The 26,425-nt window shown below is 40.2% G+C and overlaps 3 protein-coding genes and 2 non-coding genes across 7 annotated transcripts; 4 read left to right on the top strand and 1 right to left on the bottom strand.

Moving 5' to 3' along the window:
- The first annotated feature begins 138 nt into the window (after positions 1-138).
- Positions 139-7,128, top strand: LOC147849741 (uncharacterized). Of its 2 annotated transcripts, XM_087337037.1 has the most exons (12): positions 139-273; positions 2,088-2,144; positions 2,289-2,411; positions 2,494-2,776; positions 3,122-3,240; positions 4,194-4,326; positions 4,410-4,486; positions 4,788-4,985; positions 5,082-5,268; positions 5,347-5,552; positions 6,165-6,247; positions 6,393-7,128. In XM_087337037.1, the coding sequence occupies exons 1-12, from the start codon at positions 250-252 to the stop codon at positions 6,517-6,519; spliced, it is 1,617 nt and encodes a 538-aa protein (XP_087193163.1). In that variant the 5' UTR covers positions 139-249; the 3' UTR covers positions 6,520-7,128. The 2 variants fall into 2 exon arrangements, with proteins under 2 accessions (XP_087193163.1, XP_087193164.1); XM_087337038.1 differs by lacking the exon at positions 139-273 and having other exon boundaries at positions 2,092-2,203.
- A 1,266-nt stretch (positions 7,129-8,394) lies between these two features.
- Positions 8,395-9,310, top strand: LOC147849740 (antifungal protein ginkbilobin-like protein 2). The gene has a single exon (XM_087337039.1). The coding sequence runs from the start codon at positions 8,468-8,470 to the stop codon at positions 9,191-9,193; it is 726 nt and encodes a 241-aa protein (XP_087193165.1). The 5' UTR covers positions 8,395-8,467; the 3' UTR covers positions 9,194-9,310.
- Positions 9,311-10,886: 1,576 nt separating this feature from the next.
- On the bottom strand, positions 10,887-16,163 carry LOC147849739 (uncharacterized). 2 transcript variants are annotated; one of them, XM_087337086.1, is made up of 7 exons: positions 16,143-16,163; positions 15,500-15,766; positions 15,083-15,238; positions 14,219-14,496; positions 12,316-12,606; positions 12,073-12,182; positions 10,887-11,380 (listed from the first exon to the last, which is right to left on the bottom strand). In XM_087337086.1, exons 2-7 carry the CDS (start codon positions 15,686-15,688, stop codon positions 11,136-11,138), a joined length of 1,269 nt encoding a protein of 422 aa, XP_087193212.1. In that variant the 5' UTR covers positions 15,689-15,766; positions 16,143-16,163; the 3' UTR covers positions 10,887-11,135. The 2 variants fall into 2 exon arrangements, with proteins under 2 accessions (XP_087193212.1, XP_087193211.1); XM_087337085.1 differs by lacking the exon at positions 16,143-16,163 and having other exon boundaries at positions 15,083-15,286.
- An 8,380-nt stretch (positions 16,164-24,543) lies between these two features.
- Positions 24,544-24,616, top strand: TRNAR-UCU (transfer RNA arginine (anticodon UCU)). Its single transcript has one exon. It is a non-coding gene; the product is annotated as a tRNA-Arg (tRNA).
- Positions 24,617-25,004: 388 nt separating this feature from the next.
- TRNAR-UCU (transfer RNA arginine (anticodon UCU)) lies at positions 25,005-25,077 on the top strand. Its single transcript has one exon. It is a non-coding gene; the product is annotated as a tRNA-Arg (tRNA).
- The last annotated feature ends 1,348 nt before the right edge of the window (positions 25,078-26,425 follow it).

Below are 26,425 nucleotides of genomic sequence, written 5' to 3'. Positions count from 1 at the left end.
GTATATTATTATTATCGGCTCACAAGGCCAAACCGGTTAAGCCGAAACCGAACCGTTGCCGATTCCTAGAGCCGGCCCCAGCGATTAAGGGTTTTTGGCTAATGGGGCTTTAAGACTGTGTGTGTGTGCACAGTGAATGTGCGAATCTTCTATGGAGTGGATTTGATTCCTTATCTTGCTTGTGTCGAGAGGAAGAAAGACTGCTTTCATCCTGCAGAAAGCGGCGGAGTGGGGTTGAAATCAAAAGCCATGGACATGCCCAACCAACAACAGGTTTTCTTCTATTTGAAACTACTTCTTCTTACCAGCATCCCATCCCCATATTTGAAGGTTTTTCATTCTGAACCCGTTTCCACTGAATTGTTTGGAATCATGTGTCTACGAACAAACATCTCAAATGACGTTTGTATGATAAAAACATTTCATCTAAATACGAAAATGCCTCAAAAATTTCAAGGGTTTTATTTTAAAACTATGGCGATATGGAGAGGCACTATCAAAATATAAAGCTAAATTTTGGTTAACGCAATTGAGAAGTACACTAAACTAGGGGAGGCTATATCTAAAAGGCATCTTATTTGCTAACATGCATTCTTTGATGGGGGTTTGTTACACCATATTGAGATTTCTGTAGTAACATAACTTGCTGCAAAAATATAACAAGGTGAAACAAAACCTTGACATGCCTTAAGGTAAGAGAGGGTAGATGTTTTTTACAATGGTGTGGAAGAAAGAGCTTGTATATCTCAATGCTGATTTAAAGATTTCAACCAACATATTAGTGAATGAGATATCTTTACAATGGAGTGGAGGAAAGAGTTCCTATGTCTCTATGCTGGTTTAAATATTTCAACTCTGTGAATGAAAGCATCATTTGACAATGCACTATTTCCCCCAAGCATTCTCAAATAGTGTCAAAGGACCTCCTCTTTGATCGAGTTCACTCATAGTTTTGATATTGTCTCGGTCATGACTCGCAAAGAAACAATTTCAACCAATAAAGTGCCTGCTGGATTCTAGTGCAGGTCTTTGCTATATTTTTGTGGATGTAAATTTCACAAAAGGTAGTTTTCTGTAGAAAAACATCTAACGTTTAGAGTTAAACATGTAATATATAAAGGAAAATATTTTGAAATGCCGCTGTTTCATATGTTCGGCCTGGAGAGAAATGCAATGAGAGTTATGTGGAGCCATGCTTGGGAGAATGGAGCATTGCTTCCATGACACTGATATCAGTCTGGATTGACTTGCTTACATTACTTAAAGTTTAGGTCATTACCTGGAAGATTTTCACTGGCTCAACAATGGGGTGCTAATAATTCACATTCTTTCAATTTTAGTACCATGGAGACATAGTATCTTCCTAAACTTTGTCGTTAATCTCTTGTCAATGGACGTTGTTCTTGATATACTAAGAGCATGTGTTATTTGGGGTAAATAAAAAGTGGTGGCCATAGACAAGGTATATGGTAGAACTTTGGGATGAAAAGATGATGATTGTGACTTTCTTTTTAAAGTTATTGCTAAGCCCAACCCCAAGTAATTGCATTAATATCTTGAAACATGCAATAATTGTTAAAATTTCACTGGAACCAGCTTATCTCAGAGTAAACACTGAATGATTCCAGTCATAGGACTTTCTTTATTTGTAATTTCTTTTGTATTTGTTAACTCTTGTATTTAAAAAGATCAATTGAAAATATTTTTGTAATTTAAAGCAGCATATTTTCAATGGAATGTCTTGAAATACAAATCAAAATATGGGTCCTTAACTTATATTAAAAAATTTAAATTTGCAATATGTGAAGTAGGAGTTAATTGATGTGGAAGAACTTTTTTAGTTGAGAAAGTAACGTATACATCATTCAACTTTCAAACATTCTTACATTCTCTTATGCACATTATTTTAAACTATGGCTGAGTTCTCGTTCATGTTTAATCAGAGCTCTACTTCAATGAATTGATGTCAATGTTATTACATTTGCATCATTCCGTTTTATATAGTTTGTTATGTTGGACTCTCAGTGTCTTATGTAGCATGCAAGTGTTTGCCATGCTTATTTTTGTGAATGTTATAATTTACACAGCTGAAGGTTGAACTTCGAATGGGGGAAGAGGATGATCCCATTTTTCAAAAGAAAAATGTAGGTACATGTGATGCAAAGGCAAACATTAAAATTTCTCAATCCACAAATGTTTGTAGGTATAGTTCTGAAAAATATATATATTGATCTGTAAAGACTTGTTTGCTTTCTAACTTCTATTGTCTTTCTTTTGAGGATGAGTAGGAATTGATAGAACAAAGAGGTTATACCCATACATTCTGGTTACCACTTGAAGGTTCTATTGACACATACCAAAGGTTTCTGGATGGAATGATTGAAGTTGCCCGGATTTTGAGCCTTAATGAGGTTTGCACTTATTTTTTGAACCTTGTTACATGTGGAGAGAGGGAGAAGGAGAGTGAGGGAATTTCTTCTTGCAAATATGTAGGTTGAGATTTACTTCATTGAAGATGATGAATATGGTCCTTTCAGTCCTAGGAATGAGGTTGAGGCGCTCAATTCTGTTCTTTCAGCCCTTCAGATCGTTGAGGATGTTAAAGAAAGCGATAACATGATTGGCACTCTAATAGCCATTGTATTGAACAAGCTTGCCTCTATGGAAATCCCTCAGAATTCCTTTAAACCAGGAGTGGTTTGTGAAGGTGAGGCTGAGAGATTGCTATTAACTTGGGCCGAAAACGAGGGGGTCAAAAGCAAGATTGACGTGGCAGGTCAGTTTTCAGTCATTGGCCTTACTACTTAGTTTAAAGTGATATTTTTGCAGCACGAAAGAATTATTGTGATTAATTGAAGAGGATAATGATATCAAACTTCTTTTATAGCAAAAACGTTATTTTATATTCAATAGGAATGGGCAGTAGTTATATTGCAATGTACAATTACAAAGGAATCTGACAAAAGAATGCTAGAATAGAACCAGGGGTATTGAGTAACCTGAAACTTTCTTCAGTCACCAAATGAACATCAATGTTCTTCTGTTCTGCTCTTGTTAGCATGACGTATTCTATTCACCAGTTGTTTCTATGGTAGACATAACATTGTGTGTAATTTATTAGTTTTTGAGGAATTCGGAAGAGGTGGAAGAGCAATTAAGGACATAGCTGTTGGTGACATTGTTTTGGAGATTCCACAACATTTAATAATTTGTGAGGATACAGTCTTGCATACCAGCATGGTAAGCTGCTTGTTATGGATAACACTTGTTAAGTGTTTAACAATTTTCAAAGCTCTCTCTGAATGATGTGTTGAGTGCTTTAAACTACTAGCTTTTGAAGTAGCAGCATGTGGAGCTGTATTTGATTTGTGACTTGTGCATTATTGCAGTACTGCACTATACAAGAGGTTGATTGGATTTTTTTAGTTCTTTACTTAAAAAAACACAATTCATCAATTCCATTCTCATCATCTACAATGTATGCACTCAAGCTATTTGGATAGCCACAGTCAATGTTACTTAGGAAGCATGAGCCTCCTTTTCAGAAGTGACAAGATGTTGAGATTGATTTCACTTACGATGAGGTCAAATTTGTGGTCTGAAATAAATTATACTTAGGAATCATGAGCCTACTGCTTTCCAGAAGTGACAAGATGTTTAGAGGTTGATTTCATGTAAGATGAGGTGAAATTTCTTGTCTGACATCTATTGGGGGATCAGAGCCCAGGATGGAATGATAATACCAACATGTTTGTTTTTAGCCATCTTGTCTCTAACCATATATAGAACGCTTTTTTATGACCTTTACTGATACTAGAAAGAGTTTATTACTCATCTTGTCTCTAACCATATATATAGAACGCTTGTAACTGTACAGTCTTAAATGTATCATGACACAGAAAAATGCAAAAACGCCTCTTGCTGTTTTGTTTAGGATGTGGCCATAGTGGGGTTGATATCTAATCAATTTATACCTAAAACGCCTTTTCATATGCCTTTGCACGTTGGAAGTTGTTGATATGGAGCATGAAGGAGAGGCATGTTTTATGCTCCATCTCTACTGTATAGGGAGGTTTTTTTACGTGAATACTTGATGCGTAAACATGATTGAAGTGTGGTAATTCCAGAAATGATTTAGAACAAAATTATATTAATTGGTATATCTAGGATTGACGTGTAAATTTTAATATCAGTATACAGTTTTGCGAGATTTCAAGGAAGTCAGTGGAGAAACCATGGCTTTATTGTGGAGCATGAAGGAGAGGCATAATCCATTATCAAGATTCGCACCATATTTTGCATCACTACCTGATTCTTTTAATACTGGTTAGTAAAATAGAATAAGTTGTGAATTGAGCATTCTTTCCCAGGGAGACATCTAATATTGTCTTCCTGAACTTCTTTTGTAGGATTAAGTTTTGGAATCTCATCCCTTAAAACTCTGGAGGGCACTGTGGTGTTTGAAGAGATATTGCAGGCTAGAGAGGTAAAAATCACATTAAATGGGGTTTAAGCTAGGTTATTGTTTGGAGCATTAAAGAATTATTACATGTAGTTGATAGATGAAAACAATATTTGAATAATTTCATGACTTTTCGAACATGAAAAATGAAGAAACAAAACCTTGAGGTTAATAAAAAAAAGACAAATAATCTATCTCTGATTGCAATTTATGGTAATGAATGTTTTTCATAAATGTATCCTTCAATGTATTGCATAAAAACTTCCACTGAAGATGCCTTCTCTGTGACTAGCGCTCACTTTAATATCTTTTGGTTTTTTTACAGCATCTTCGGTCTCAGTATGACACTTTGTTTCCGTCTTTGAGTAATCTTTACCCAGACATGTTTCTGAAAGAGCATTATACCTGGGACAAGTTTTTATGGGCATGTGAGCTTTGGTATTCAAATGGGCTGAAGATTTTATTTCCAGATGACACAATCAAAACAAGCTTAGTGCCGATACTAGGGTTGCTAAATCATGGGGTATGGCTGTGCTCTCATTTATTTTTGTGTATGTCTGAAACTTGTAATTTCAGGAGTTCATTATTTGCTATAAAGAAGGCTATCCTTATTTTTCAGCTTTGTCCTCACATCACACGTTTTAGCAAGATTGATTGGTCAACTGGAAAACTGATTTTAAGTTCGGTGAGGCCATGCAAAAGTGGAGAACAGTGTTTTCTGAATTATGGGTCTTTATCCAATTCACATTTGTTAACATTCTATGGTTTCATACTAGACAAAAATCCTTTTGATATTCTTCCTATTGGTATGTCTTTTTCCCTATCACATATTAAACAATCATGGTTTTATGTTAAAAAATTTGACTTCTACTGTTGTATAACAGATCTTGACTTCTCAGATGATTCTGATATATCTTCACTGCTTGACAAGTGGAAATTAGGGAATTCTCACATGATACGTGGATGTTGGTTTTCAACAAGTCATCTGAGTCCATTTGGATTGCCAACACGCTTGCTAGCAGCTCTGCGTATTGCTCTCATGGAGGAAGATGAAGTGAAACAATTATCTATAATACCTCGTTACAAGAAGGTAAAGATATAATCTCAAGCTACTAACTAAAAAGGAATAACTACACTGACTAGGATTGATTTTGACCAGAATTATTCACTCAGAAGCACCATGGCCCAGGGCTATCCCAATCTTGGTGCCTCATTGATTGTTACGTGCTTCCCCTTGTGGTTCGATCTCTTTGAGCATGATAGTTTGTCCCTATCCCCACTAAAGTTTGGCTTTCTTGAATCGTCACATTTATCTATCTTGTAATTTGCTTGTCCCTATATAACCCCACGTCTGAGGATTTTGGGTAAACTATGTAGTCTATATTAATCACGGGCATTCATGGAACTGTCAGAGACTAGAGTCTAACTGCAGGCATAAGGGAATAGTTTGGTTGGTAGTGGGTTCTCTATTTAGGGATCCTATGTTATCCCAGGGATCAATGATATGCAAAGAATAAAAAAAGACTATGATCATCTTCTGTTGTACTGCTCTCTCATTATAACTAGTTAGTGGAGAGACGTTGGCACAAAGAACATGTAGTTGGCCTTCATATTGAAGAAATCAATGCTATTATGAAAGTGCTTAAATGGAATATATGTTACAAAATTTGAAAGAGAGTGATAAAGGTTTCTGTATGTGTAGGTGAATGAAACAAATGACGTAAACGCATTGGAATGTCTTTTATCCATTGTGAGCAACATGGAGGATTCCCTCGGAGAGTTTTTGTAAGATACCCAACTTTTCACATGATTTCCACCATCAACTCATGAACGCCTAGCGATTTTTTTGTAATTTTTGTGAGCTTGAAATGTTCCTTAAAGATTGAGTGGAGAGTTACTAATGCCACTGTTTTTTTTCTCTATTTTTCAGTGAAAACGATGAAGAAGGATCAACATGGGATGTAGATTTGGCAATTTCTTACAAAAATAGTCAAAGGAGGCTTTTGAATTCTGTATCAGAGGCATGCTCTTTTGCATTGAGAACGTTAACATCATGAAGGCTGTTTGAGGGTGAAGACTGTAATTTGTGGTAAACCAAAACAGGGGAAAAACTAAAAAACGTCCTGTTTTAAAAAGATCAAGAACCCTAAACTTCCTGCACTAAAAAGCAAGATATATATGTACATTACATTTTCTCCACCTAAATCAAGAAGCCTAAACCTTGTGAGGAGGTTGAAACTAACCATAAATCATTATGATGTCGTAAAAGATCTATGATCGCCTTACATGTAAGGTTAGGTATCAAAGAGGCTAGAGGGCACACAAACTCATTTCTATGAGGAAGGTGTTTGTGAAGTCTAAAGATAACATCAGCCATATGTGAAAGGTTCAAAAGCACTCTTAATCATACTGATGTATAATGGTTAAATTTAGAGTTATGATGCCATACAAGCAAGATGTATTAACCTAAGATCTTGTGACTCATAGAGATGTCAATTTGGCTTTGTTTGATCAGAAGCCTTAGGATTGAATAAAATATTAATTAAAGCTTAGGTACTTGGTGCCCTTGCAATAAGCATTTGAATTGTTGCTGCACTATATTGTTGTGATATCACATTTTTTGTTTATGTCCGAGCTATGAATGTATTGCATTTGTATTTCAAACCTCTTCATTCTGCAGTCTTCTTGGATATTTGTATTATCCACGAACCCCACTAGGATTATTTGAAACTTGTGACATTTATCAGAAAACTAAATATTATCCACCCAACAAAGATCCTAGATACTGAATGAGGGAATTATTTCTCATGGGTGTAACCCAGCCAGATCGTGGTTGTAATTCTATCCTTCCCATTCTCCAGAATGTAGCTGTCGACTATGAGTACACATGGATAGTTAGCTTTGATGTATGCCACTTATATAAAGATTTTATTATTACATGGATAACAGATAGTGCTGGTTAGCCACACTTGAATCGATATAAAGTGAGCTAATCATGCAAGTTTTTCTTCTCCAGTCAATGATTTTGTTTGGGTTAAAATTTGTGTATGACTTAAAAAAATTATGCATCACAATTAGGTATGTTGAAGCAGTAAAGCCACATTGTGCAACCCAATGATTACAGGCACTACTAGATTGTGGTCCAAAGAATATTGATGTACTAATTTTTCCACACTAGTCCAAAAACAAACAGTTATTGATGCAGTAGTCCATAAACAAATAACTTTCTTCCCACTCAAAATCCAAGTAGATCTCATTTTAGAAGATTTTGGAGAATTGTCTTTTAGGATGATAAGCGGTGATGATTGAATAGCAATTCATAAGAGCATTGAATAATTGAGCTTGTAGAGAGAAACAAACAAAATTACATGGAAGATCATCAGAAAGAATGAACAAATCAAGTTTCAAAACACTACACTTTGATGTGTTTATTGAATATTAAAGAATTTTTCTTAGCATGAAACAATATCCATGCATTGTTTATTGCATCTCAAGGATGCATAGAATAATGTTCTTCTCAAAAAGATGTAGGAAAATTTGCCGAAAAAACTAATGCTATGATGATTGGGAGAAAAACATTCATAAATTTCAATCAAAATGCAATATCGTGTGTGAAAAATGTGGCATTAATGAGGAATGGCAATGCCATTGTTAAGAACATATTCTCCTTGGTATAATTATTAAGCCAAGTTAACTTTATCTAATTTTCCTTTTATTTTACAATCAATAAACTATGAGGACTTTTAGACTTGTGAAACCATCCAAATGGACCCGACACGAATAAGATAAAGTGAACACATGTTGCTGGGTTTCGTGAATTTTTTAATTTCTCTTCCAAAGGAATAATAGGTGATAGGCAGAGGGGCCATTGATGTATTGGCAAAAAAAGAAAGAGCTCTTAAGCTTTGGGGGGGGGGGGGGAGGGTGAGATAAAGGGGCACATGTAAAATGATGAGGTGATAGAAGAGAATTGGTTGGAAGACCACAATCATCATTTAGGAAAGAATGGTGGAGATGAAAGGAGTGACAATGGCGACGGTGGCCATGATCATTGTCCTAATCTTCGGGGTTGTGGTGCAAGGGAAGCCCAATGACTACGTGTACGGTCTTTGCAATACACAAAACTATGAGCCCAATAGCTCTTTCGCCATCAATGTGAACACGGCCATCGGAACACTTGTGGGCAAGTCGAAGCAAAGCTTGTTTGGTTATTACAACGCGGTGCCCAAAAAGGAGCCCAACAGTTCCTTTGTCTATTCTATGTACCAATGCCGTGGGGACGCGTCCTTGGCACAATGCTCCTCATGTGTGACCCAAATCGTCGGGACCCCTCCTTGCGGACTCGCCATTGGTACGCGTGTACAATACAAGGCTTGTTACCTTCGTTACGAGAACGCGCCCTTCACCACCACCCAAGACTTCACACTTGTTACACTTAACTGTTCCTTGCCATCAAACATAACATCATCCTCTTCGTATCAATCCAACCTAACGTCCGCCCTCCGCCTAGCGGCCCGCGCCGCTCCCCGTTCACACCTCCTGTTTAACTCATCGCGTGTTGGATCGGCTTATGCCATCACGCAATGCCTCCCCTACCTTTCGCCTTCTGCGTGTCGCAAATGTCTATCCCAAGTATCCGACCACTCCTCCTTTTGCCCCAAGTCTACTTCCGGCTATGTCTACTTTGTCACTTGCTTCTACCTTTTTGGTAATATGCCCCTAAGCCTCTAGCCCCACCTAACCACATAGAGTGGTTCGAGGATTGGGGGGGGGGAGGGGGCATCATATGTAAACCATGTTTATCACAAGCATTCTAGGCTTGTTTTGAAAATCAACCAATAAAATTCAACCTTTCCCTAATCTAGTGTTTTTATACTCCTTTTCAATGCTACCCTATGTGTGTGAAAAGTGTGTAGGAAAATAGTCTTGAACCAGGTTTATTTTCAAGCACAAGGCGTCCATTCACTTATTATAAGATCTCTAATGACACTTAATCGGAGAAGATTTTGTATGCCGATTTTAACTTGTACTATATTTCATATTTGGTCAAGCATTTTCATCCAATGTTATTTGTATTTAAAAGTGTTTCCATGCATTTTGGCTTGAGAGTGTCCACATCTTGCTCATTTTAGGCCATCAAATGTTTATCATTCATATTGTGGTGTACCTTTTGACAATATTATGGGCATGCCCAAATTCTACATCAAGAAATACATGAGCTTTTCAGTGTGTGCCAACACCAAGATATTCATGGCCTTCACTCACAACTATTTGTTAGGTTTCTTTATTGTAGATGTTCTCAAGATCAACAAGGTAGGTTAATATCCATTAGACTCAAGAATGTGGTTGAGCTAAATCTGAGCTTTGAATGTGTCCAACAATAATATATAGCTTTCACAACCTTAAACATTCAATATCGTACAACGCAATCTTCTATGGCAACATAACATCCATTCATCATTTGTTGAAATCTCAAATGTCTCAAATCACTACATCAAAATCTAAAAAAATCTTGGTTTAATTACTATAGTCTATGATGGTAATATATCCTCAAATATAACATTACACCCATTGCAAATTATAATTGATTTTTTCAAATGATTCAATCTTGGATAGCTAAATTTGATCTATTGCTTCTCCATGCAATAATAATGCTATACATACATTATAGAAGTGTGCAAAAATGCAATTCTTCATTTGTAACAGCACTTGCTCTTTTGCACATGATAATGCCATTTAGAACATTATTTCCTTAATACCATTGACCTACAAGGTCTATTTTCCTTCCTCATACTGATATTCCTTCAATGTCTATTCACCTCTCAAATGTCTAAACCTTGCTCCACCTTTCTCAAGACCAAAGGGCTTCAATGAAATGAAAGATGTTGTATGTTGGAGTGCAAAGGGCTTCAGTTTACCAAACGAACTATTTACCACACCACTTGTACGCATAAATCAAATTACAATAGAGGTGAAACTATTTGCGGATAAATTTTAGGCATGATTAATTTCAAAATTATAAATGCAAGGTTGAGATCCATCTGTAGATTGTAGAGGAAAGGGTATTCAAGTGGCAAAGAAGATTAGACACCTACTAATTGAGATTAAGCTGGCCATTGAGATAGCTTTGATTGTTTCATAGAAATTTTTGAATAATTTCACATATCTCCATTGTTTGTAGCTTTGCAGCATCTATTGTTGATATTTTGACCAATTTGACCAACCTGACTTTAATAGAATCCATGTTTCTAAGGAATACGATGGTCATTTACATCTTTTACACCAGGACCAAACATTTTCTGGTTTACTCATCTTTATAATATCTGAAAACCAATAATGCATATATATCTCTGCTAACAGAATAAAGAAGTATAAACTAAGACTGAGCTCTTGCAAATTCTAAATCCTCTCTCATCAGATTAAGTACATAAGAACTCCAATCAATAGAATAAACCATATAACATAATAGTTACTTTGTGGTAACTGCCCTCGTTCTGTGCAAAATCCTCCTATGTCGTTAATATAATAATAAAAAAAGTTATCAAACCATTTTCTTGATCACCCATGAAAAATCCCTCTTATCAGCATATACTCAGCTCAAGATGTGAAAAAGACTACTCATTATGTTTAATGGAAAGTTCTAGGAATCAACATGATTGTAGACGCTTGAAAATCAATCTATATGTTGATGGAAACCTGGAAGGAGTGATGTGACAAACCCAACTACAAGCATTTGTATTTCCTTGAGAAAACCCCACCAAGCGTGTCCAAGAGGTTGTCGCCGAGCTTCCTCTCCAGCAACACCACCACCAACAGGTGCAACTTGATCATCTCCTGGTGGTCCAATAAGAGCCTCAACTGGTGGTTGCCCATTTGCTGCTGCATTCTCCCCTTGAACTTGAGCTCCCACTCTTGCATCTGGCATAGTGTGGACTTATTTTTTAGAATCACTCTCCTAATTATGTAAATAAGCTGATAAGCATGATTGATTAAACAAGACTTTATGTACAAGGTATGATTGTGATGCATGGCCTAAGTAAATTGATGTCTTATGGATTCAATTGAATGGATGAGAATGGGAGTAGTAACTTTTTATGAAGCATATTTAGAAGCGGTTAGCCTTCAGTGTTTGTAGCATATTTCCATTCTTGTTTGAGGTTGCACGATGGGGATTTTATGAAGCATATTCAGATAGTTAGAAATGAACAATTACCAATAGCAATATACAAGGATTCGTATATCCTTAAGTTGAGTGACCCTATGCTCCACCCAGCAATGGTTGGGTCATATTTTCAAATTTGATGATGTGCATAATATGGATGATTAAGTCATTGACTACCACTAATATGGTGGTAATCCATGCATTAAGCATGTATAAGAATAGAGAAGAAGAAAAACGCCATCTAATGATAACTATCCCTCCATGTAAACCACAAACAATAGGTCTTCCTCCAAAGCATAGCCCTCAGACTATGCCCAGCGTAATTAACTCCTAAGATAGTTGTGTATTCTCATAAAACACTACATGTTAAATTACTTCTACTTCCATAAAAATATGCATAGACAACTGGTTCATACATACATTGATCCGTCAACACCTAAACTCATACCTGCTGGTGGTACAGGATGCACTGGCTGTTGTGGCTGAGGTGGCATCATAGCCCGCTGTGCACTTTGTGAAAGCCAGCGTAAAAAGGGAGTGAGTGCTCCTGTTTGATACCTGGACACATCACAATGATTTATCATCAATGTTTTAAATTACTAAAGATAAAGAATCGTTTATGGCTCAATGTTCAATCATCTAAATAATTTATGATTAATGTTAAAAAACAATCAGTTTTAAATTAACTTACAAATAAACAAGACCAGCAAGGAATAGCAGTAGGAAAAGCCTGTCTTTCGAACCATCTTGATTAAAAATAAAGACAACCACGGCCAGCTTGAGGATCAACAGCAAATCTATCTGGAATGCAACATGAAACCTGCGAACAATAGGTCTTTGCCCATCTAGCCTCTGTGCTTGTCCAATATGAGGAACGATTAGTGGTGGTTCTACTCCTTGAACCTCCTGTGGAGCTTGTCCAGGCAAAGCTCTTTCAGATGATTGAGGTGCCGAAGATGGTGTTCCAATGCCAGGTAAACTCCTGATAAATCAAAGAAACATTTTACAACATGCTAAATGCATAATACAATGTCAGAAAATATTGAAAATAACCGAGTATATTCCTTTAGTGGATTATGTATTTTACAAAGCTGATTTTCAAGGAATGGGCCAATATCTTTTTTCTTTCTGTGTGTTATCAAATCATGGGGATTAAACACTCTCCACACCTGAAGAACGAAGTGGTTAACACAATGTTACAATGCTGATAATAACCCATTATTTGTTTTATAAATGGATTATGTACTTGAAAACTTTGATCTTCTCAAGCCATATAAGCCAGACCTTATTCTCAGACAATTGGCCAATATCTAAATATTTCATTGAGTGTTAATCAGCACTGGGGATCCCAAAGACTCTTTGCATCTAACATTCAAGCCTGAAATATTTTGAGCAATATATCCAATACCAACCATCCTACAAGATGTCATTGATATCTTGAACACTTACAAAATTCGAACCCCAACTTTAAACTGTCTTAATGCATATATGTCAAGTAAACATTCCATAAAACCTAAAATTGCATAAAATTTGGAAGGAGACACTGAAATATTACGTCTTTTTTATATTCATAAGGGCAGCCAAGTTATGATATTCACGAATCAACATTGTTTTACAGACTGATGTTTTTTAACCAATCATGCACAATTGTCATTATGTGCATATATAGCGCTGCCTTGTTTTCTTCCTTTCAGACAACTCCTGTAGAATGTGTACATATCAGGTTGGCTCGCTACTATATATATGCTCTTTCATTTCTAACTTTGAACTTTGGTTTCAGAATTGTTTCCCCAGAGCTTTTGGCCCATTAGTTTCCTTCTTCTATCTGCGTCATTCTCAAGGAACCTAAACTTCCATGCAAACTGATGCTTGATCTCTACATATCCTTAATCATCTAGTTGAGCAAAGACCTTCAGAAGCTACCTTAGAAACTTGGTCAATGACCACATAAAGCAAACGGAAGGCTGTAAACAAATTCACCATTGGGTTTCCCACGTTTCCTAAAGCCACTAAAGCTGAGCTGGTATAGACATCAACATAGAAACTGGAATTCTATGTTGAAGACAATTGGCCCATAGTTGGCAATGTTCAGGACAATGACAAGAACACAATCAAGTCAAAGAAACATGAAAATATTCTTTGCTAGGGTGAAACACACAAGAATGCATTTGCATTTCTCTTTATGAGTATAGCAGGTCTTATTATTCAAGAAAGGTAAAATCGAGGAATTTGCTCATCTACTTTATCTCATGCTACGTTGACAACAGTGCATGGTTGAAAATCCTCAGTCATATTTTCAAACAAAATTTGTTTATTAAGTTCTTCAAAATATGCTATGGGCATGCGAATAAAATACAGAACAAGGAGAAGTTGCATCTGGATATCACTCATGTATCATGGTAGGGATGTTTCATTCCATGCATATGTGCCAATCTAGTTCTCTCAAACCTTTCCAACTTTATGAGTATTCTAGCAAAACTTACAATAAAGTTTAATGGTGTCATTTTGTGTTTGTTCGTGGGATGTACTGCACATATTAGTCTTCCAAAAATATATGTACTTTACATGTAGTAGTCTTGAGAAAGAGAACTTACTGCGGAGGGATGTTATACGAGACAGGAATGAGCCCACCAGGAGGATATCCTACAAAAGGACCAAACATTGGAACAATGGGAACAGCGAAAATCCCACCATTACCAACACGTCGATCCTCTACTTGGCCCTGTGCATACCCTGGTAGTGGTGCTGGAAATAAAACAGGAACCATCGGTGGAATCCTGCCACTTTGATCAGGTGTCCAGGGAACAAACTCTGGATTCCATCTTGCACCATCGAATGTCCAAGGATAGAATGTATTTCCAAACAGCGGTGCCTGTACAAAGGCTTAAAAAGTCTCAACTTTCAGACTTATATGCAAACATTGCTCACAATCACAGGCATGTTTATATCTAATTTATGTGTGACATACATATCTACCCATTTATACATGTGTGTATTATACCTATGTGATTACAACATTATATCTATCCATATGTATGTATAATGTCCCTCTATCTATATGCATGTAAGATATTAACATATCTACCCATCTATACATGTGTGTGTTATGCCTATGTGATTACATCATATCTACCTGTATGTATGTATAATGTCTCTCTATCTATATGCATGTAAGATATTGTATCTATCTATGTCACGTATATCTATTCATTTATAGAGATTCTAAATGTGTGTATCAATATGAGTGTTTTGTATCCATCCATCTATATGTGTGTATGATATCCATTTCTATGCCCATATTATCCAGTTACTCAGACTCAAGAAGGTATAGAACCTCTCGAGAAAACATGTCACCTAATTTAATGGTTGTAATATCATAACATGGCCTTACTGTATGTAGCCTATAGATGCAGGGAACGAGCAATTTAATGCTTTATACTGTCATATTTGCCTCTTACTCTAGAATTCGTTCCTTCACCCGATGATGACTGTGGTTCGGGCTGTGCTTGAGGCTCCGCATTCGCATCTGACGATGATGGCAGCTGAACAAATTTGGATGACTGTGGTTCGGGCTGTGCTCTAGGCTCTGCATTCACATCTGACGATGATGGCAGCTGAACAAATTTGGATGAAGAATCGCCAACATTTTCCCTTAATGTGGTCTACAAATGCATAAAGCAAAAAATCTATTCAAGGCTTAAATGTGATACAAACAATTTAATGCTCCTTTGCCTTTACTGTAGTCTATGAATGCATAGATCAAAAGACATTATAATGTTTCTATAAGTTGCCCTTAACTGTATGCAGTCTATCGATGAACAGAAGAATGAACAATTTTAATGCTTCTTATAATGTGATGATTTGTTTGCCCTTACTCCAGAATCCGTTCTTTCATCAGTTGATGTCTGTGGTTCTGGTTGCACGTGAGGCTCTGTATTCACATCTGAAGATGATGGCTGAACAAATTTGGGTGAAGAATCAACATCCTTTTCCAGCTCTTCATGTTTATCTTCATCTTCAGTTGTATCTCTTTGATGTTCTTCCTTCTCAGGAAATATTTCCATTCTTCTATCTATTGTTACTGTATCTACTTATCCTTTACAGCACCATAAGATGGCATGAACTCTGACACAGATAAGTTTCTGCAGAGAGAGAGAGAAAGTAAGATGATCAACATTGTCAAGAAGATTCAGAAAAAAGGATGGAACTTCTTTAAGTAGAAGGATAGAAAAACGCGCAGAAGAAGACAGGAAACAATAGCAGCGCACACCTCATGGATCTTTCCCATATCAAAGGTACGAAAACACAGAAAAAAAAACAGAGATCTGAATCGATTCTCACGCACAAACACAAGAAGAGAGTGGGGTGCAACAGATCTAAATGAACGAACAGATCCTTCACAGAAAGAGTAGAGAAAACAAAAAATGGGAGAGAGGAAAGAGAGAGAGAGAGAGAGAGAGAGAGAGAGAGAGAGAGAGAGAGATGGCTTCTTTTTCTTCATAGATCAAATGTTCTTACCAGAGAGCACGAGGCAGGAGACGGATCTCATGGATGGAGGAGCAGAGGAAGGCAGTCAAGAGCTCCAAGCTTTCCAAGAGCGCCATGGCAGATGCTGGGCAAATTTATCAGAGAAAAACACTCCTGCCATGCTCTCTCTCTCTCTCTCTCTCTCTCTCTCGCTCTCTCTCTCTCATCCATCCATCCTGCAGCCCGGCCGGGCAAATCCCGGAGCCATCCCCGGCCCTCTCGGGTTCTACCCGGCCGCCCGGCCGGGCCAATCATGGAGCCATTCCCGGCCGTCTCGGGTTCTACCATGCTGCCCGGCTGGGCCTATCCCGGAGCCATTCCCAGCCGTCTCGGGTTCTACCATGTCGCCCGGCCAGGCCAATCCCCTCACCATTCCCAGCCCTCTCGGGTTCTACCATGTCGCCCAGCCAATCCAATCCCCTCACCATCCCCGCCCGCCCCTCTTGGGTTTTGCCCGCCCCAGACAATACATGACAAGAAGAAGAAGAAGAAGAAGAAGAAGAGGAAACCAAGACAATACATGACAAGAAGAAGAAGAAGAAGAAGAAGAAGAAGAAGAAGGGGAAACCATTATCCAATTCCTCGTATCCTCCTCGACACCAAGATTGAATAATAACGTGACAATACGAAGAAGGGGAAACCATTGTCCAATTCCTCGTAACATCCTAGACACCAAGACTGAAGAAGACGTGACAACCAAATCCCCTTTATAACAACCCACACTAAGACTCAATAATAGATTAACGCCCGATTCCTTGCATAATATTATAACGTCATATTCGAACTCCTGGCAAGGTAAGTGGTGATTAACTAGTTAACCAAACCAAGCGGTTGTGGCCTAATGGACGAGGCATCGGACTTCTAATCAAGGGATTGTGGGTTCAAGTCCCACCATGCCTATTACACAAAGGAGAGGAAACCATGATCCAATTCCTCCTAAAACCCATACACCAAGATATGAATAATATCGGAACGTCCAAGCTTGCAAAGTAAGTAATAATAATCAAGGTAACCAAACCAAGGACTTGTGGCCTAATTAATGAACAAGGGACTTCACCTCTAATCAAGGGATTGTAGGTTCGAGATCCGAATAATATTGGAACGTCCAATTCTTGTAAGTGATGATTATCAATTGGTAACCAAACCAAGCATTTGTGGCCTAATGGACAAGGCACTTGACTTCTAATCAAGGGATTATGGGTTCGAGTCCCACCATGCTTGTTACACGAAGGAATGGAAACCATGATCCAATTCCTCCTAAAACCCCATACACCAAGATCCGAATAATATTAGAACAGAACAGAGAGGAATTTGTGATCCAATTACTCTTAAAAACCCATACGCCAAGATCCAAATAATATCGGAACACAAAGGAGAGGAATCCGTGATCCAATTACTCCTAGAAACCCATACACCAAGATCTGAATCATATTGGAACGTTCAATTCCTTGCAAGGTAGCTATGATTATCAAGGTAACCAAACCAAGCGCTTGTGGCCTAATGGAGAAGGAACTTGACTCCTTGTTGAGAATCAAGCTCAACTTGGTCTAGTGTGTGAACTCACCTTGAGAGTAAATAGACACTCCAACAGTCACCATTATGTCACCACTTTGTATTCTAGCATTTAGTATGAGTCATAGAATCATATTCTATGACACATAACTGATGAGCTTTCACATTCCCCATGCTCCATGAGTCTTGTAGTTAATGAAGAGAGAGGGTGACTATATAAAGCACCCTCCTCCCACCTTGTAAAGTGGTTGAGTCTTTCTCCTTTGTGAATATACTTTTGCCTTGCGTATTCGTTGTGTCTTACTCCTTGTCCCTCACTCTCTCACTCTCATACACACACACACACACACACACACACACACACAGAGTTCATATCTATTCCGCTACACAAAATCCATCTCTTGATTCTTTACATGGTATTAGAGTGACTTGGTAGCTCGATCTAGCCCATTTGCGTGCGTTGTGTCCTACGCTGACGACCAAGAACCGGCTCAATCACTATCGTAGCTTCTCTGCATAGCTCGCGTTCGAAGAGAGAAGAAGAAGAAGAAGAATCAACATAATGAATACTCAAATGGGGAGCACTCTCCCTACCGAGAAGTTGGATCGAAACAACTTCGCATCTTGGGAGTACAAGATGCACCAATACCTTGTCGGACAAGGCTATTGGAGCTACATCAAAGGAGCGCACGAAGACCGGCCCGTCGACACGGCTCCCGGATTCGCGACATGGGAGCAAGCTGCAAGCTACGTGATGTATTGTTTGGCGACATGTGTTCACGATCACATGCTCGACTACATTCATGAAGCCAAGACGCCGAAGGAGGCATGGGAAAATCTACGAAAGATTTTTGTGGCGAACACAACTGCAAGAAGGCTTCAACTCCACCAAGAGTTGAACAACATTCAACAAAGGGACATGTCCATCATGACATACACCTTGAAGATCAAGGAGCTTTGTGACTCGCTCGGCTCGATAAGCGTAAATATCGATGATGATGAGATGGTGCAAATATGCCTCGGCGGCCTTGCACCACGGTTCGACGCTATGCGAACCGCCATTCTAGCAAGGGAGAAATCTCCCTCCTTCTTTGAGCTCCAATCAATGCTATTGGTCGAAGAAAACCACGTGCGTACAAGGAGCAACGAGTCGGAAGGCCACATGCTCTACACGCACTCGAACAGAGGAAGAGGACACAGACGAGCGAGAGGCCGATTTGGTTAAGGACAAGGCGGACGAGGTCCGACCTATGACAACAACTCCCAATTTCGGCCGTAAAACGGAAGCCAATGAGGAACCTTCGCAAGAAGGGGGAGCTTCCACTCCGGCCCGAGCCGTCAAAACGCAACCGAATGCGGATATTGTAGAAAGCTCGGCCACCACGAAGAAGAGTGCCGAAAGAAGATGCGCGAATCGGCTTCCACAAGCCGACAACTCACAAATTACGTGCACAATTCCGACTATGAAGAGTATAGCGGAATGTACGGGCACAACTCCAACTACGAAGATCGTGGCGGAATGTATGCACACAACTCCGACCGTGGAGGAATGTTCATGATGAAACATAGAGCAAACTCTATGTCGGCCTCTACCTCAACTAGTGCCCTCAATCCGGAGGACGTATGGCTTGTTGACTCTGGAGCCTCAAACCATATGACATCTCATAAAGAATGGTTTCTCGAACTTCGAGAGCCGGAGCGACCCGGTTATGTCGAAACCGGAGATGACACTACGCACCCGATTCGGCATATCGGCAATGTTTCGTTTGGCGAAAGAGGTAAGCAAACATACATTAAAAATGTCTTGCATGTTCCCACCATCACGAAGAATTTGGTCTCAGTCGGCCAAATGGTTGAGCAAGGGATGCAAGTACGATTCAACCAAGAAGGGTGCTTCATCGAAAAAGAGGGCCGAATCATCGTGCGCGGAAGAAGAGAGGGCCGGATGTTCATTCTCGATTCACACGAGATGAAATCTGTCATGTTCGCAAAAAGCATGAAAGACGACTCCGACATAGAGCTATGGCACAAGCGAATCGGCCACATCGATCTCAACAAACTCAAAGCAATGAAATCGAAAGGAGTCGTCATCAGACTCCCGACATTCAAAGAGAAGGAGATTGAAGGTGTATGCGAAGTGTGCCAATTCGGCAAACAACACCGACACCCATTCCCGAAAGAGCGGAATGTGAGCAAAGGTCTAATCGACATAGTCCATTCCGACGTATCGGGACCGACGCAGACGACTACATTTGGAGGATGCCGATATTACGTGCCCTTCATCGACAACTTCTCTAGGCACACGTGGCTCTATCCGATGCGTCAAAAGAGCGAAGTGTTTAGACACTTCCAAAGGTTTAAAAACGAAGTCGAAAAAGCCATTGGTCGTCATGTATGATGCCTTTGATCGGATGGCGGCAAGGAGTACTTCTCGGACGACTTCACGACATATCTCTGAAAGGAAGGAATTCAGCGAGAATTCACTTGCCGTCACACTCTGCAACAAAACGGAGTAGCCGAGCGCAAAAATTGGCACATCCTCGAAGTACCACGGGCCATGATGAACGAGAAGCATATCCCCAAGTCATATTGGGTTGAAGCTGCAAATACGACTATCTACCTAATGAACCGGTGCACAACATCCGGAGTGCACGAGGTCACTCCGCATGAAAAATACTTCGGAAAGAAGCCGGACTTATCGCACACTCGGATATTCGGCGCGATAACGTACGTGCACATACCCGACGAGAAGCATCAAAAACTTGACCCGAAGTCGGAGAAATGTATCCTCGTAGGATACTCACTAGAGCAAAAAGGGTACAAGTGCTACAACCCCTCAACTCAAAAATCTTGAGTAAGTCGAGACGTCGTTTTTGACGAGTCTGCATCCTGGTACGCACCAAAAACAACTTCGACTTTGACTCCGCTCGACCCGGAATCCGCCGAACAAGAGATAGAGGATGAAGATCGCCTTATGCGTATGGTCAAAGAAAGTCCGATCACGACCCGACTGAGCGGACCAAAAGAGCCTTTGAGCGATCAAAGCACATCACAGCCTAGCCCGAAGATGGACAAAGGCAAGGTGAAAATGTCGGAATACGAAGACGATCGCTTCAACGATGATGAGTCAACTCACTCACTCGACAGGGAGTTTGGCGGCTTCGATGTACCAATCGGAGCTAAGAAAGCCCTCATCTCTGCAAATGAAAAGCTCCGTCGCTCCACCCGTGAAAAGAATCCGGTCAGCCGATTCGGCTACAACGACTACATGGCATATCACTATGCCTTTATGATGAAGGTGGCGACAGTATGCGAGCCGGAAACATTTTCTGAAGTAGCCAAGGATCTGCGATGGATCGAAGCCATGAATGAGGAGATGTAGGCACTACACAAGAATGAGATGTGGGATCTCGTTACCACTTCACCACACAAAAAGGCGATCGGATGCAAATGGATTTACAAAATGAAATACAACGCCGACGGTTCCGTCAACCACTACAAAGTGCGACTCGTAGGGAAAGGCTACGAGGAAACCTTTGCCCCGGTGGCAAAGATGACGACAGTATGGACCGTAATTGCGCTTGCTGTGGCGAAAGGGTGACACCTCCATCAAATGGACGTCAAGAACACCTTTCTACAAGGATAATTAGAAGAGGAGGTGTACATGATACAACCACCCGGCTTCAACTCGAGCACCCATCCGAAAGATGTATGCCGACCCAAGAAGCCACTCTACGGACTCAAGCAAGCACCGCGTGCTTGGCATTCGAAGATAACACAATATCTTCATCAAATCAACTTCTGTATGTCAAAATCGGACAACTCCCTCTACATACGAAGCGATTCCGCAAGTTCTATCGTCATCATCTTATATGTGGATGACCTAGTCATTGGAGGTGAGCATCTCGTCGAAATCAATAAGGTCAAATCCCTCCTTTCCGACAAGTTCGAGATGACGGACATGAAGGAGCTCCACTACTTCCTCGGCATTGAGGTAATTCAGACTCTGGCCGGAATCATGATCTCTCAACGACACTACATCTTCAACTTGTTATACAAGTTCGGGATGGTTGAGTGCAAATCCGCGGCAACCCCACTCGATTGCAATCTCAAACTAGATGCGAACTCCGACACCAAAGCGTGTGAGCTGACTCAGTATCAACAACTCATTGGGAGTCTCATCTACCTCACGATCACTCGATCCGATCTCAGTTATTCGGTCGGTTTCCTTAGTCAATTCATGCAAACACCGCGTGATAGTCACTTGGATTGCGCTAAGCGAGTTCTACGATACGTGAGCAACACAATGGATTGCGGCATCCTCTACAAGACCACGATCCCAATACGACTCGAGGGGTACACAGACGCCGATTGGGCTGGCTACAAAGCCGATAGAAGATCAACCTCCGGATTTGTTTTTTCCCTCGGTAGCGGAGCAATATCCGGGAGCAGCAAAAAGCAACCAACCATCGCTCTTTCGAGCACAGAAGCGGAATACAGGGGCGCGGCAGTGGCCGCATGTGAAAGGATCTGGGCGTACCCATCAAGGATCCGACTTCCCTTTATTGCGACAACATGAGCAACATCTATCTGGCTCGGAACCCGGTGTTCCATGCGCGGACAAAGCACATCGAAGTGCACTATCACTTCATCTAAGAGCGCGTTCTAGTTGGTCATGTCGACCTACAACACATTAGCACAAATCTTCAAATGACCGACATCTTCACTAAATCTTAGGAGCTGACAAGCTATGACAATTCATGACCGATATCGGATTGACGATCCCTGACTTGCCAAGCTTGAGGGGGAGTACTGAAGACACTATGCAATAACGCGTGGATTTCGCAACCGCGCAATGAAGCCGTGAAGAAAGACGCAAGCCGAAGCACAAACTTCGCAACTACGTACAACGCAAGTTGGAGCATGGATTCCGCAACTCCGCATAAATGCGAGTCGAAGCGGATTTTGGATACTGTCTGAAACCGACCCGATTTGAGCTTGAGGGGGCGTGTTGAGAATCAAGCTCAACTTGGTCTAGTGTGTGAACTCACCTTGAGAGTGAATAAACACTCCAACAGTCAAGAGTCACCATTATGTCACCACTTGTATTCTAGCATTTAGTATGAGTCATAGAATCATATTCTATGACACATAACTTATGAGCTTTCACATTCCCCATGCTCCATGAGTCTTGTAGTTAATGAAGAGAGAGGGTGACTATATAAAGCACCCTCCTCCAACCTTGTAAAGTGGTTGAGTCTTTCTCCTTTGTTAATATACTTTTACCTTGCGTATTCGTTGTGTCTTACTCCGTCGTGTCTCTCTCTCACACACTCTCTCTCTCATACACACACACACACACACACACACACACACACACACACACACACACACACACACACACACACACACACACAATTGATATCTATTCCACTGCACAAAATCCATCTCTTGATTCTTTACACTCCTAATCAAGGGATTGTGGGTTTGAGTTCCACCACCCGTATTACACAAAGGAGCAGAAACTGAGATCCAATTCCTCCAAAAAACCCATCATCAAGATCCGAATAATATTAGAACGTCCTATCAAGGTAACCAAACCAAGATCTTGTGGCCTAATGGACAAGGCACTTGACTCCTATTCAAGGGATTGTGCGTTCATGTCCCACCATGCGTGTTACACAAAGAAGAGGAAATTGTGATCCAATTCCTCCTAAAAACCACACACCAAGATCAGAACGTCCAATTCCTATTATTGAAGAACGATGTATTAAGTGTGAGGGAATGAATGAATTAAGTTGTCTTTAAGAATATTGTGTATCTTCCATTCTGTGCATATGGATCTGTCTTACGTACGACATCAATCTATGTATGTTGTTAAGCTGGAACCGACCCGGAAATAGTCGGATATAATTATAATTTCTGCCAAAAGAATAAACCCCGTAACCACCCTTTGGTGAAGAGATCTGAAAGGACACTTTGTGTTAGTGGCTAGTCCAGCCCAGGATTAACACAAATTAGAATTCTCTCCAAACCAAGCGCTTGGGCATAATGGATAAGGCACATGACTTCTAATCAAGGGATTGTGGGTTCAAGTCCCACCAAGCTTGCGATACGAACAAGAAGACACACCATGATGCACACTGAGACTAAACAATAATGTAAGTTCAAAATTGTATTCCTTGCAAGGTAAGTCGTAATTAACAATGGTCATCCAAACCAAGCACTTGACTTCTAAAGAAGGGATTTTGTGTTCGAGTCCCACCACGCATGCAACACGTAGATGATGAAACCGCGATCCTATTTCCTTGTAGCTAACATCCTGGACATCATGACTTATCAACAACGTGACAATATGCCAATAAGAGGAACCCGTGATCAATTTCCTTGTAAAACCCCACATAGCAAGACAAAACAATAAGTCAACAACGAATCCATTGTGTAACTTCAAATTAGAATTCTCTTGACCACAATTCATTATTAAAAAGTTATCAAAACCAAGCGCTTGTGGCCTAATGGATAAGGCACTTGACATTTAATGAAGGGATTGTGGGTGCAAGTCCCACTAGGCGTGCAATACGATAAGACGTAACTTCGAATTTGTATTCCTTGCAAGGTAAGTGGCAATTAAGAAGCTCTACAAACTAAGCGCTTGTGGCATAATAGATAAGGCACTAGACTTCTAAACAAGGGATTGTGGGTTCAAGTCTCAACAAACATGCACCACACACATGAGGAAACTGTGATCCAATTCCTTGTAACTAACATCATGGACATCATAACCTAAAAATCGCGTAGCAAGACAAAACAACAAGTCAATGTAACTTCAAATTAGAACTCTCTCCAAGGTAGCTCATTATCAAAAAGCTATCCAAACCAAGCGCATGTGGCCTAATGGATAAGGCACTTGACTTCTAATCAAGGGATTGTGGGTTCGAGTCCCACCAAGCGTGCGATACGAAGAAGAAGAAACACTAGGATGGACACTGAGACTAAACAATAACGTAACTTCGAATTTGTATTCCTTGCAAGGCAAGTTGTAATTAACCAAGCACTTGTGGTGTAATGGATAAGGCACTTGACTTCTAAATAAGGGATTTTGGGTTTGAGTTCTACCATGCATGCAACATGCAGATGAGGAAACCGTGATCCTAACTAACATCCTGGACATCATGACTCATCAACAACATGACAATATGCCAATAAGGGGAACCCGTGATCAATTTCCTTGTAAACCCCACATCGCAAGACAAAATAATAAGTCAACAACGAATCCTTTGTGTAACTTCAAATTAGAATTCTCTCGAAGGTAATTCATTATTAAAAAGTGATCAAAACCAAGCGCTTGTGGCCTAATGGATAAGGCACTTGACTTCTAATCAAGGGATTGTGGGTTCGAGTCCCACCAAGCGTGTGATACAAAGAAGAAGAAACACCGTGATGCACACTGAGACTAAACAATAATGTAACTTCGAATTCGTATTCCTTGCAAGGTACGTCGCAATTAACGATGGTTATCCAAACCAAGCACTTGACTTCTAAAGAAAGGATTTTGGGTTTGAGTCTACTGTTGTCTGAGGGCCAAAATTGTAAAATATGAGAATCGCAATAGGAATTAGGTAACAATAGGTAAACAACCGAAAGTAATCAAAAGCAGCCAAAATAAACACAGCTGAAAACGTGGAAGGAGAAGGAGCGCGTCGAGGAACATCTATATAAGGAGCAACAGATCGAAGGAAGAGAGGGAGACCTATAGGAGAGAAGTCTGAGGGTATTACGTAATTAATCCTACTATAGTGTATCTGATAGATTCCGGGAGATAGCCGTGTAAATGTAATCGCTACTCATTTCCGTAATCTAAATAGTGTTGGGTCTATTTTGTGTCAAGAAGGAGAAGGAGCGTGACGAGGAACATCTATATAAGGAGCAACAGATCGAAGGAAGAGAGGGAGACCTATAGGAGAGAAGTCTGAGGGTACTACGTAATTAATCCTACTATAGTGTATCTGATACATTCCGGCAGATAGCCGTGTAACTGTAATCGCTACTCATTTCCGTAATCTAAATAGTGTTGGGTCTATTTTGTGTCATTGTTCGCTTTCAATAATTGTTAAGTAACCTATCTCTCCCTATCGTGTATGCATAACCCGAGGTATCCTCTTATGTAATCTGTAGGGTGTCATTCCGTTTCGTGAAAGCAATCTGACCACCATGTACCACAATCCCTTGGTCCGATTTCGGTTAGGAATCGAAGGTGTCGCCTCTAGAGAGGAAGGCAACACAATTTGGCACGCCCGGTTCATGCTGTGTAGCACAACGAACTCACGTGGTGGTAATCCCAGTCGCTAGTACTGCGCCCAATAGAAGTACTCGCTCTCGGCCATCGTCTCGCCACATAGAGCCTGCCGAGGACATGACCGATGTCGTGCTCACACAACATTCGTCCCCAGAATCATGAGCCTCGTCATCAGTGAATCTGGAAACCCAATATTCGCCACCAGTAATCCCAGTCTCACAGTCACATATTGGTCCTGATATTGCTACCCCTCCAAGTCCTCTGGAAGTCTCACCTCCACCAGAGCGTAACCCTTCCCCGGCCCTTCCGGATGATCCAGATCTTGATACAATGCCGTATCACCCCTATGTACGCTACACGGATAGTTCGGATGCCGAAGCCCACATCCGCTCCTTTCTCAACACATGGCAAGCCAACCATTTGACACAACGGCTCACTGCCGTGGAGATTGACGCCTCCAAAATCG

The sequence above is a fragment of the Azolla caroliniana genome, unplaced genomic scaffold, assembly GCF_043228905.1.
Source record: "Azolla caroliniana isolate FFs.n. ecotype wild unplaced genomic scaffold, voAzoCaro1.0.p SCAF_22, whole genome shotgun sequence".
NCBI lineage: Eukaryota > Viridiplantae > Streptophyta > Polypodiopsida > Salviniales > Salviniaceae > Azolla > Azolla caroliniana.
Note: the sequence above shows the minus strand (reverse complement) of the source record. Positions and strands in the feature narration are given on the sequence as shown.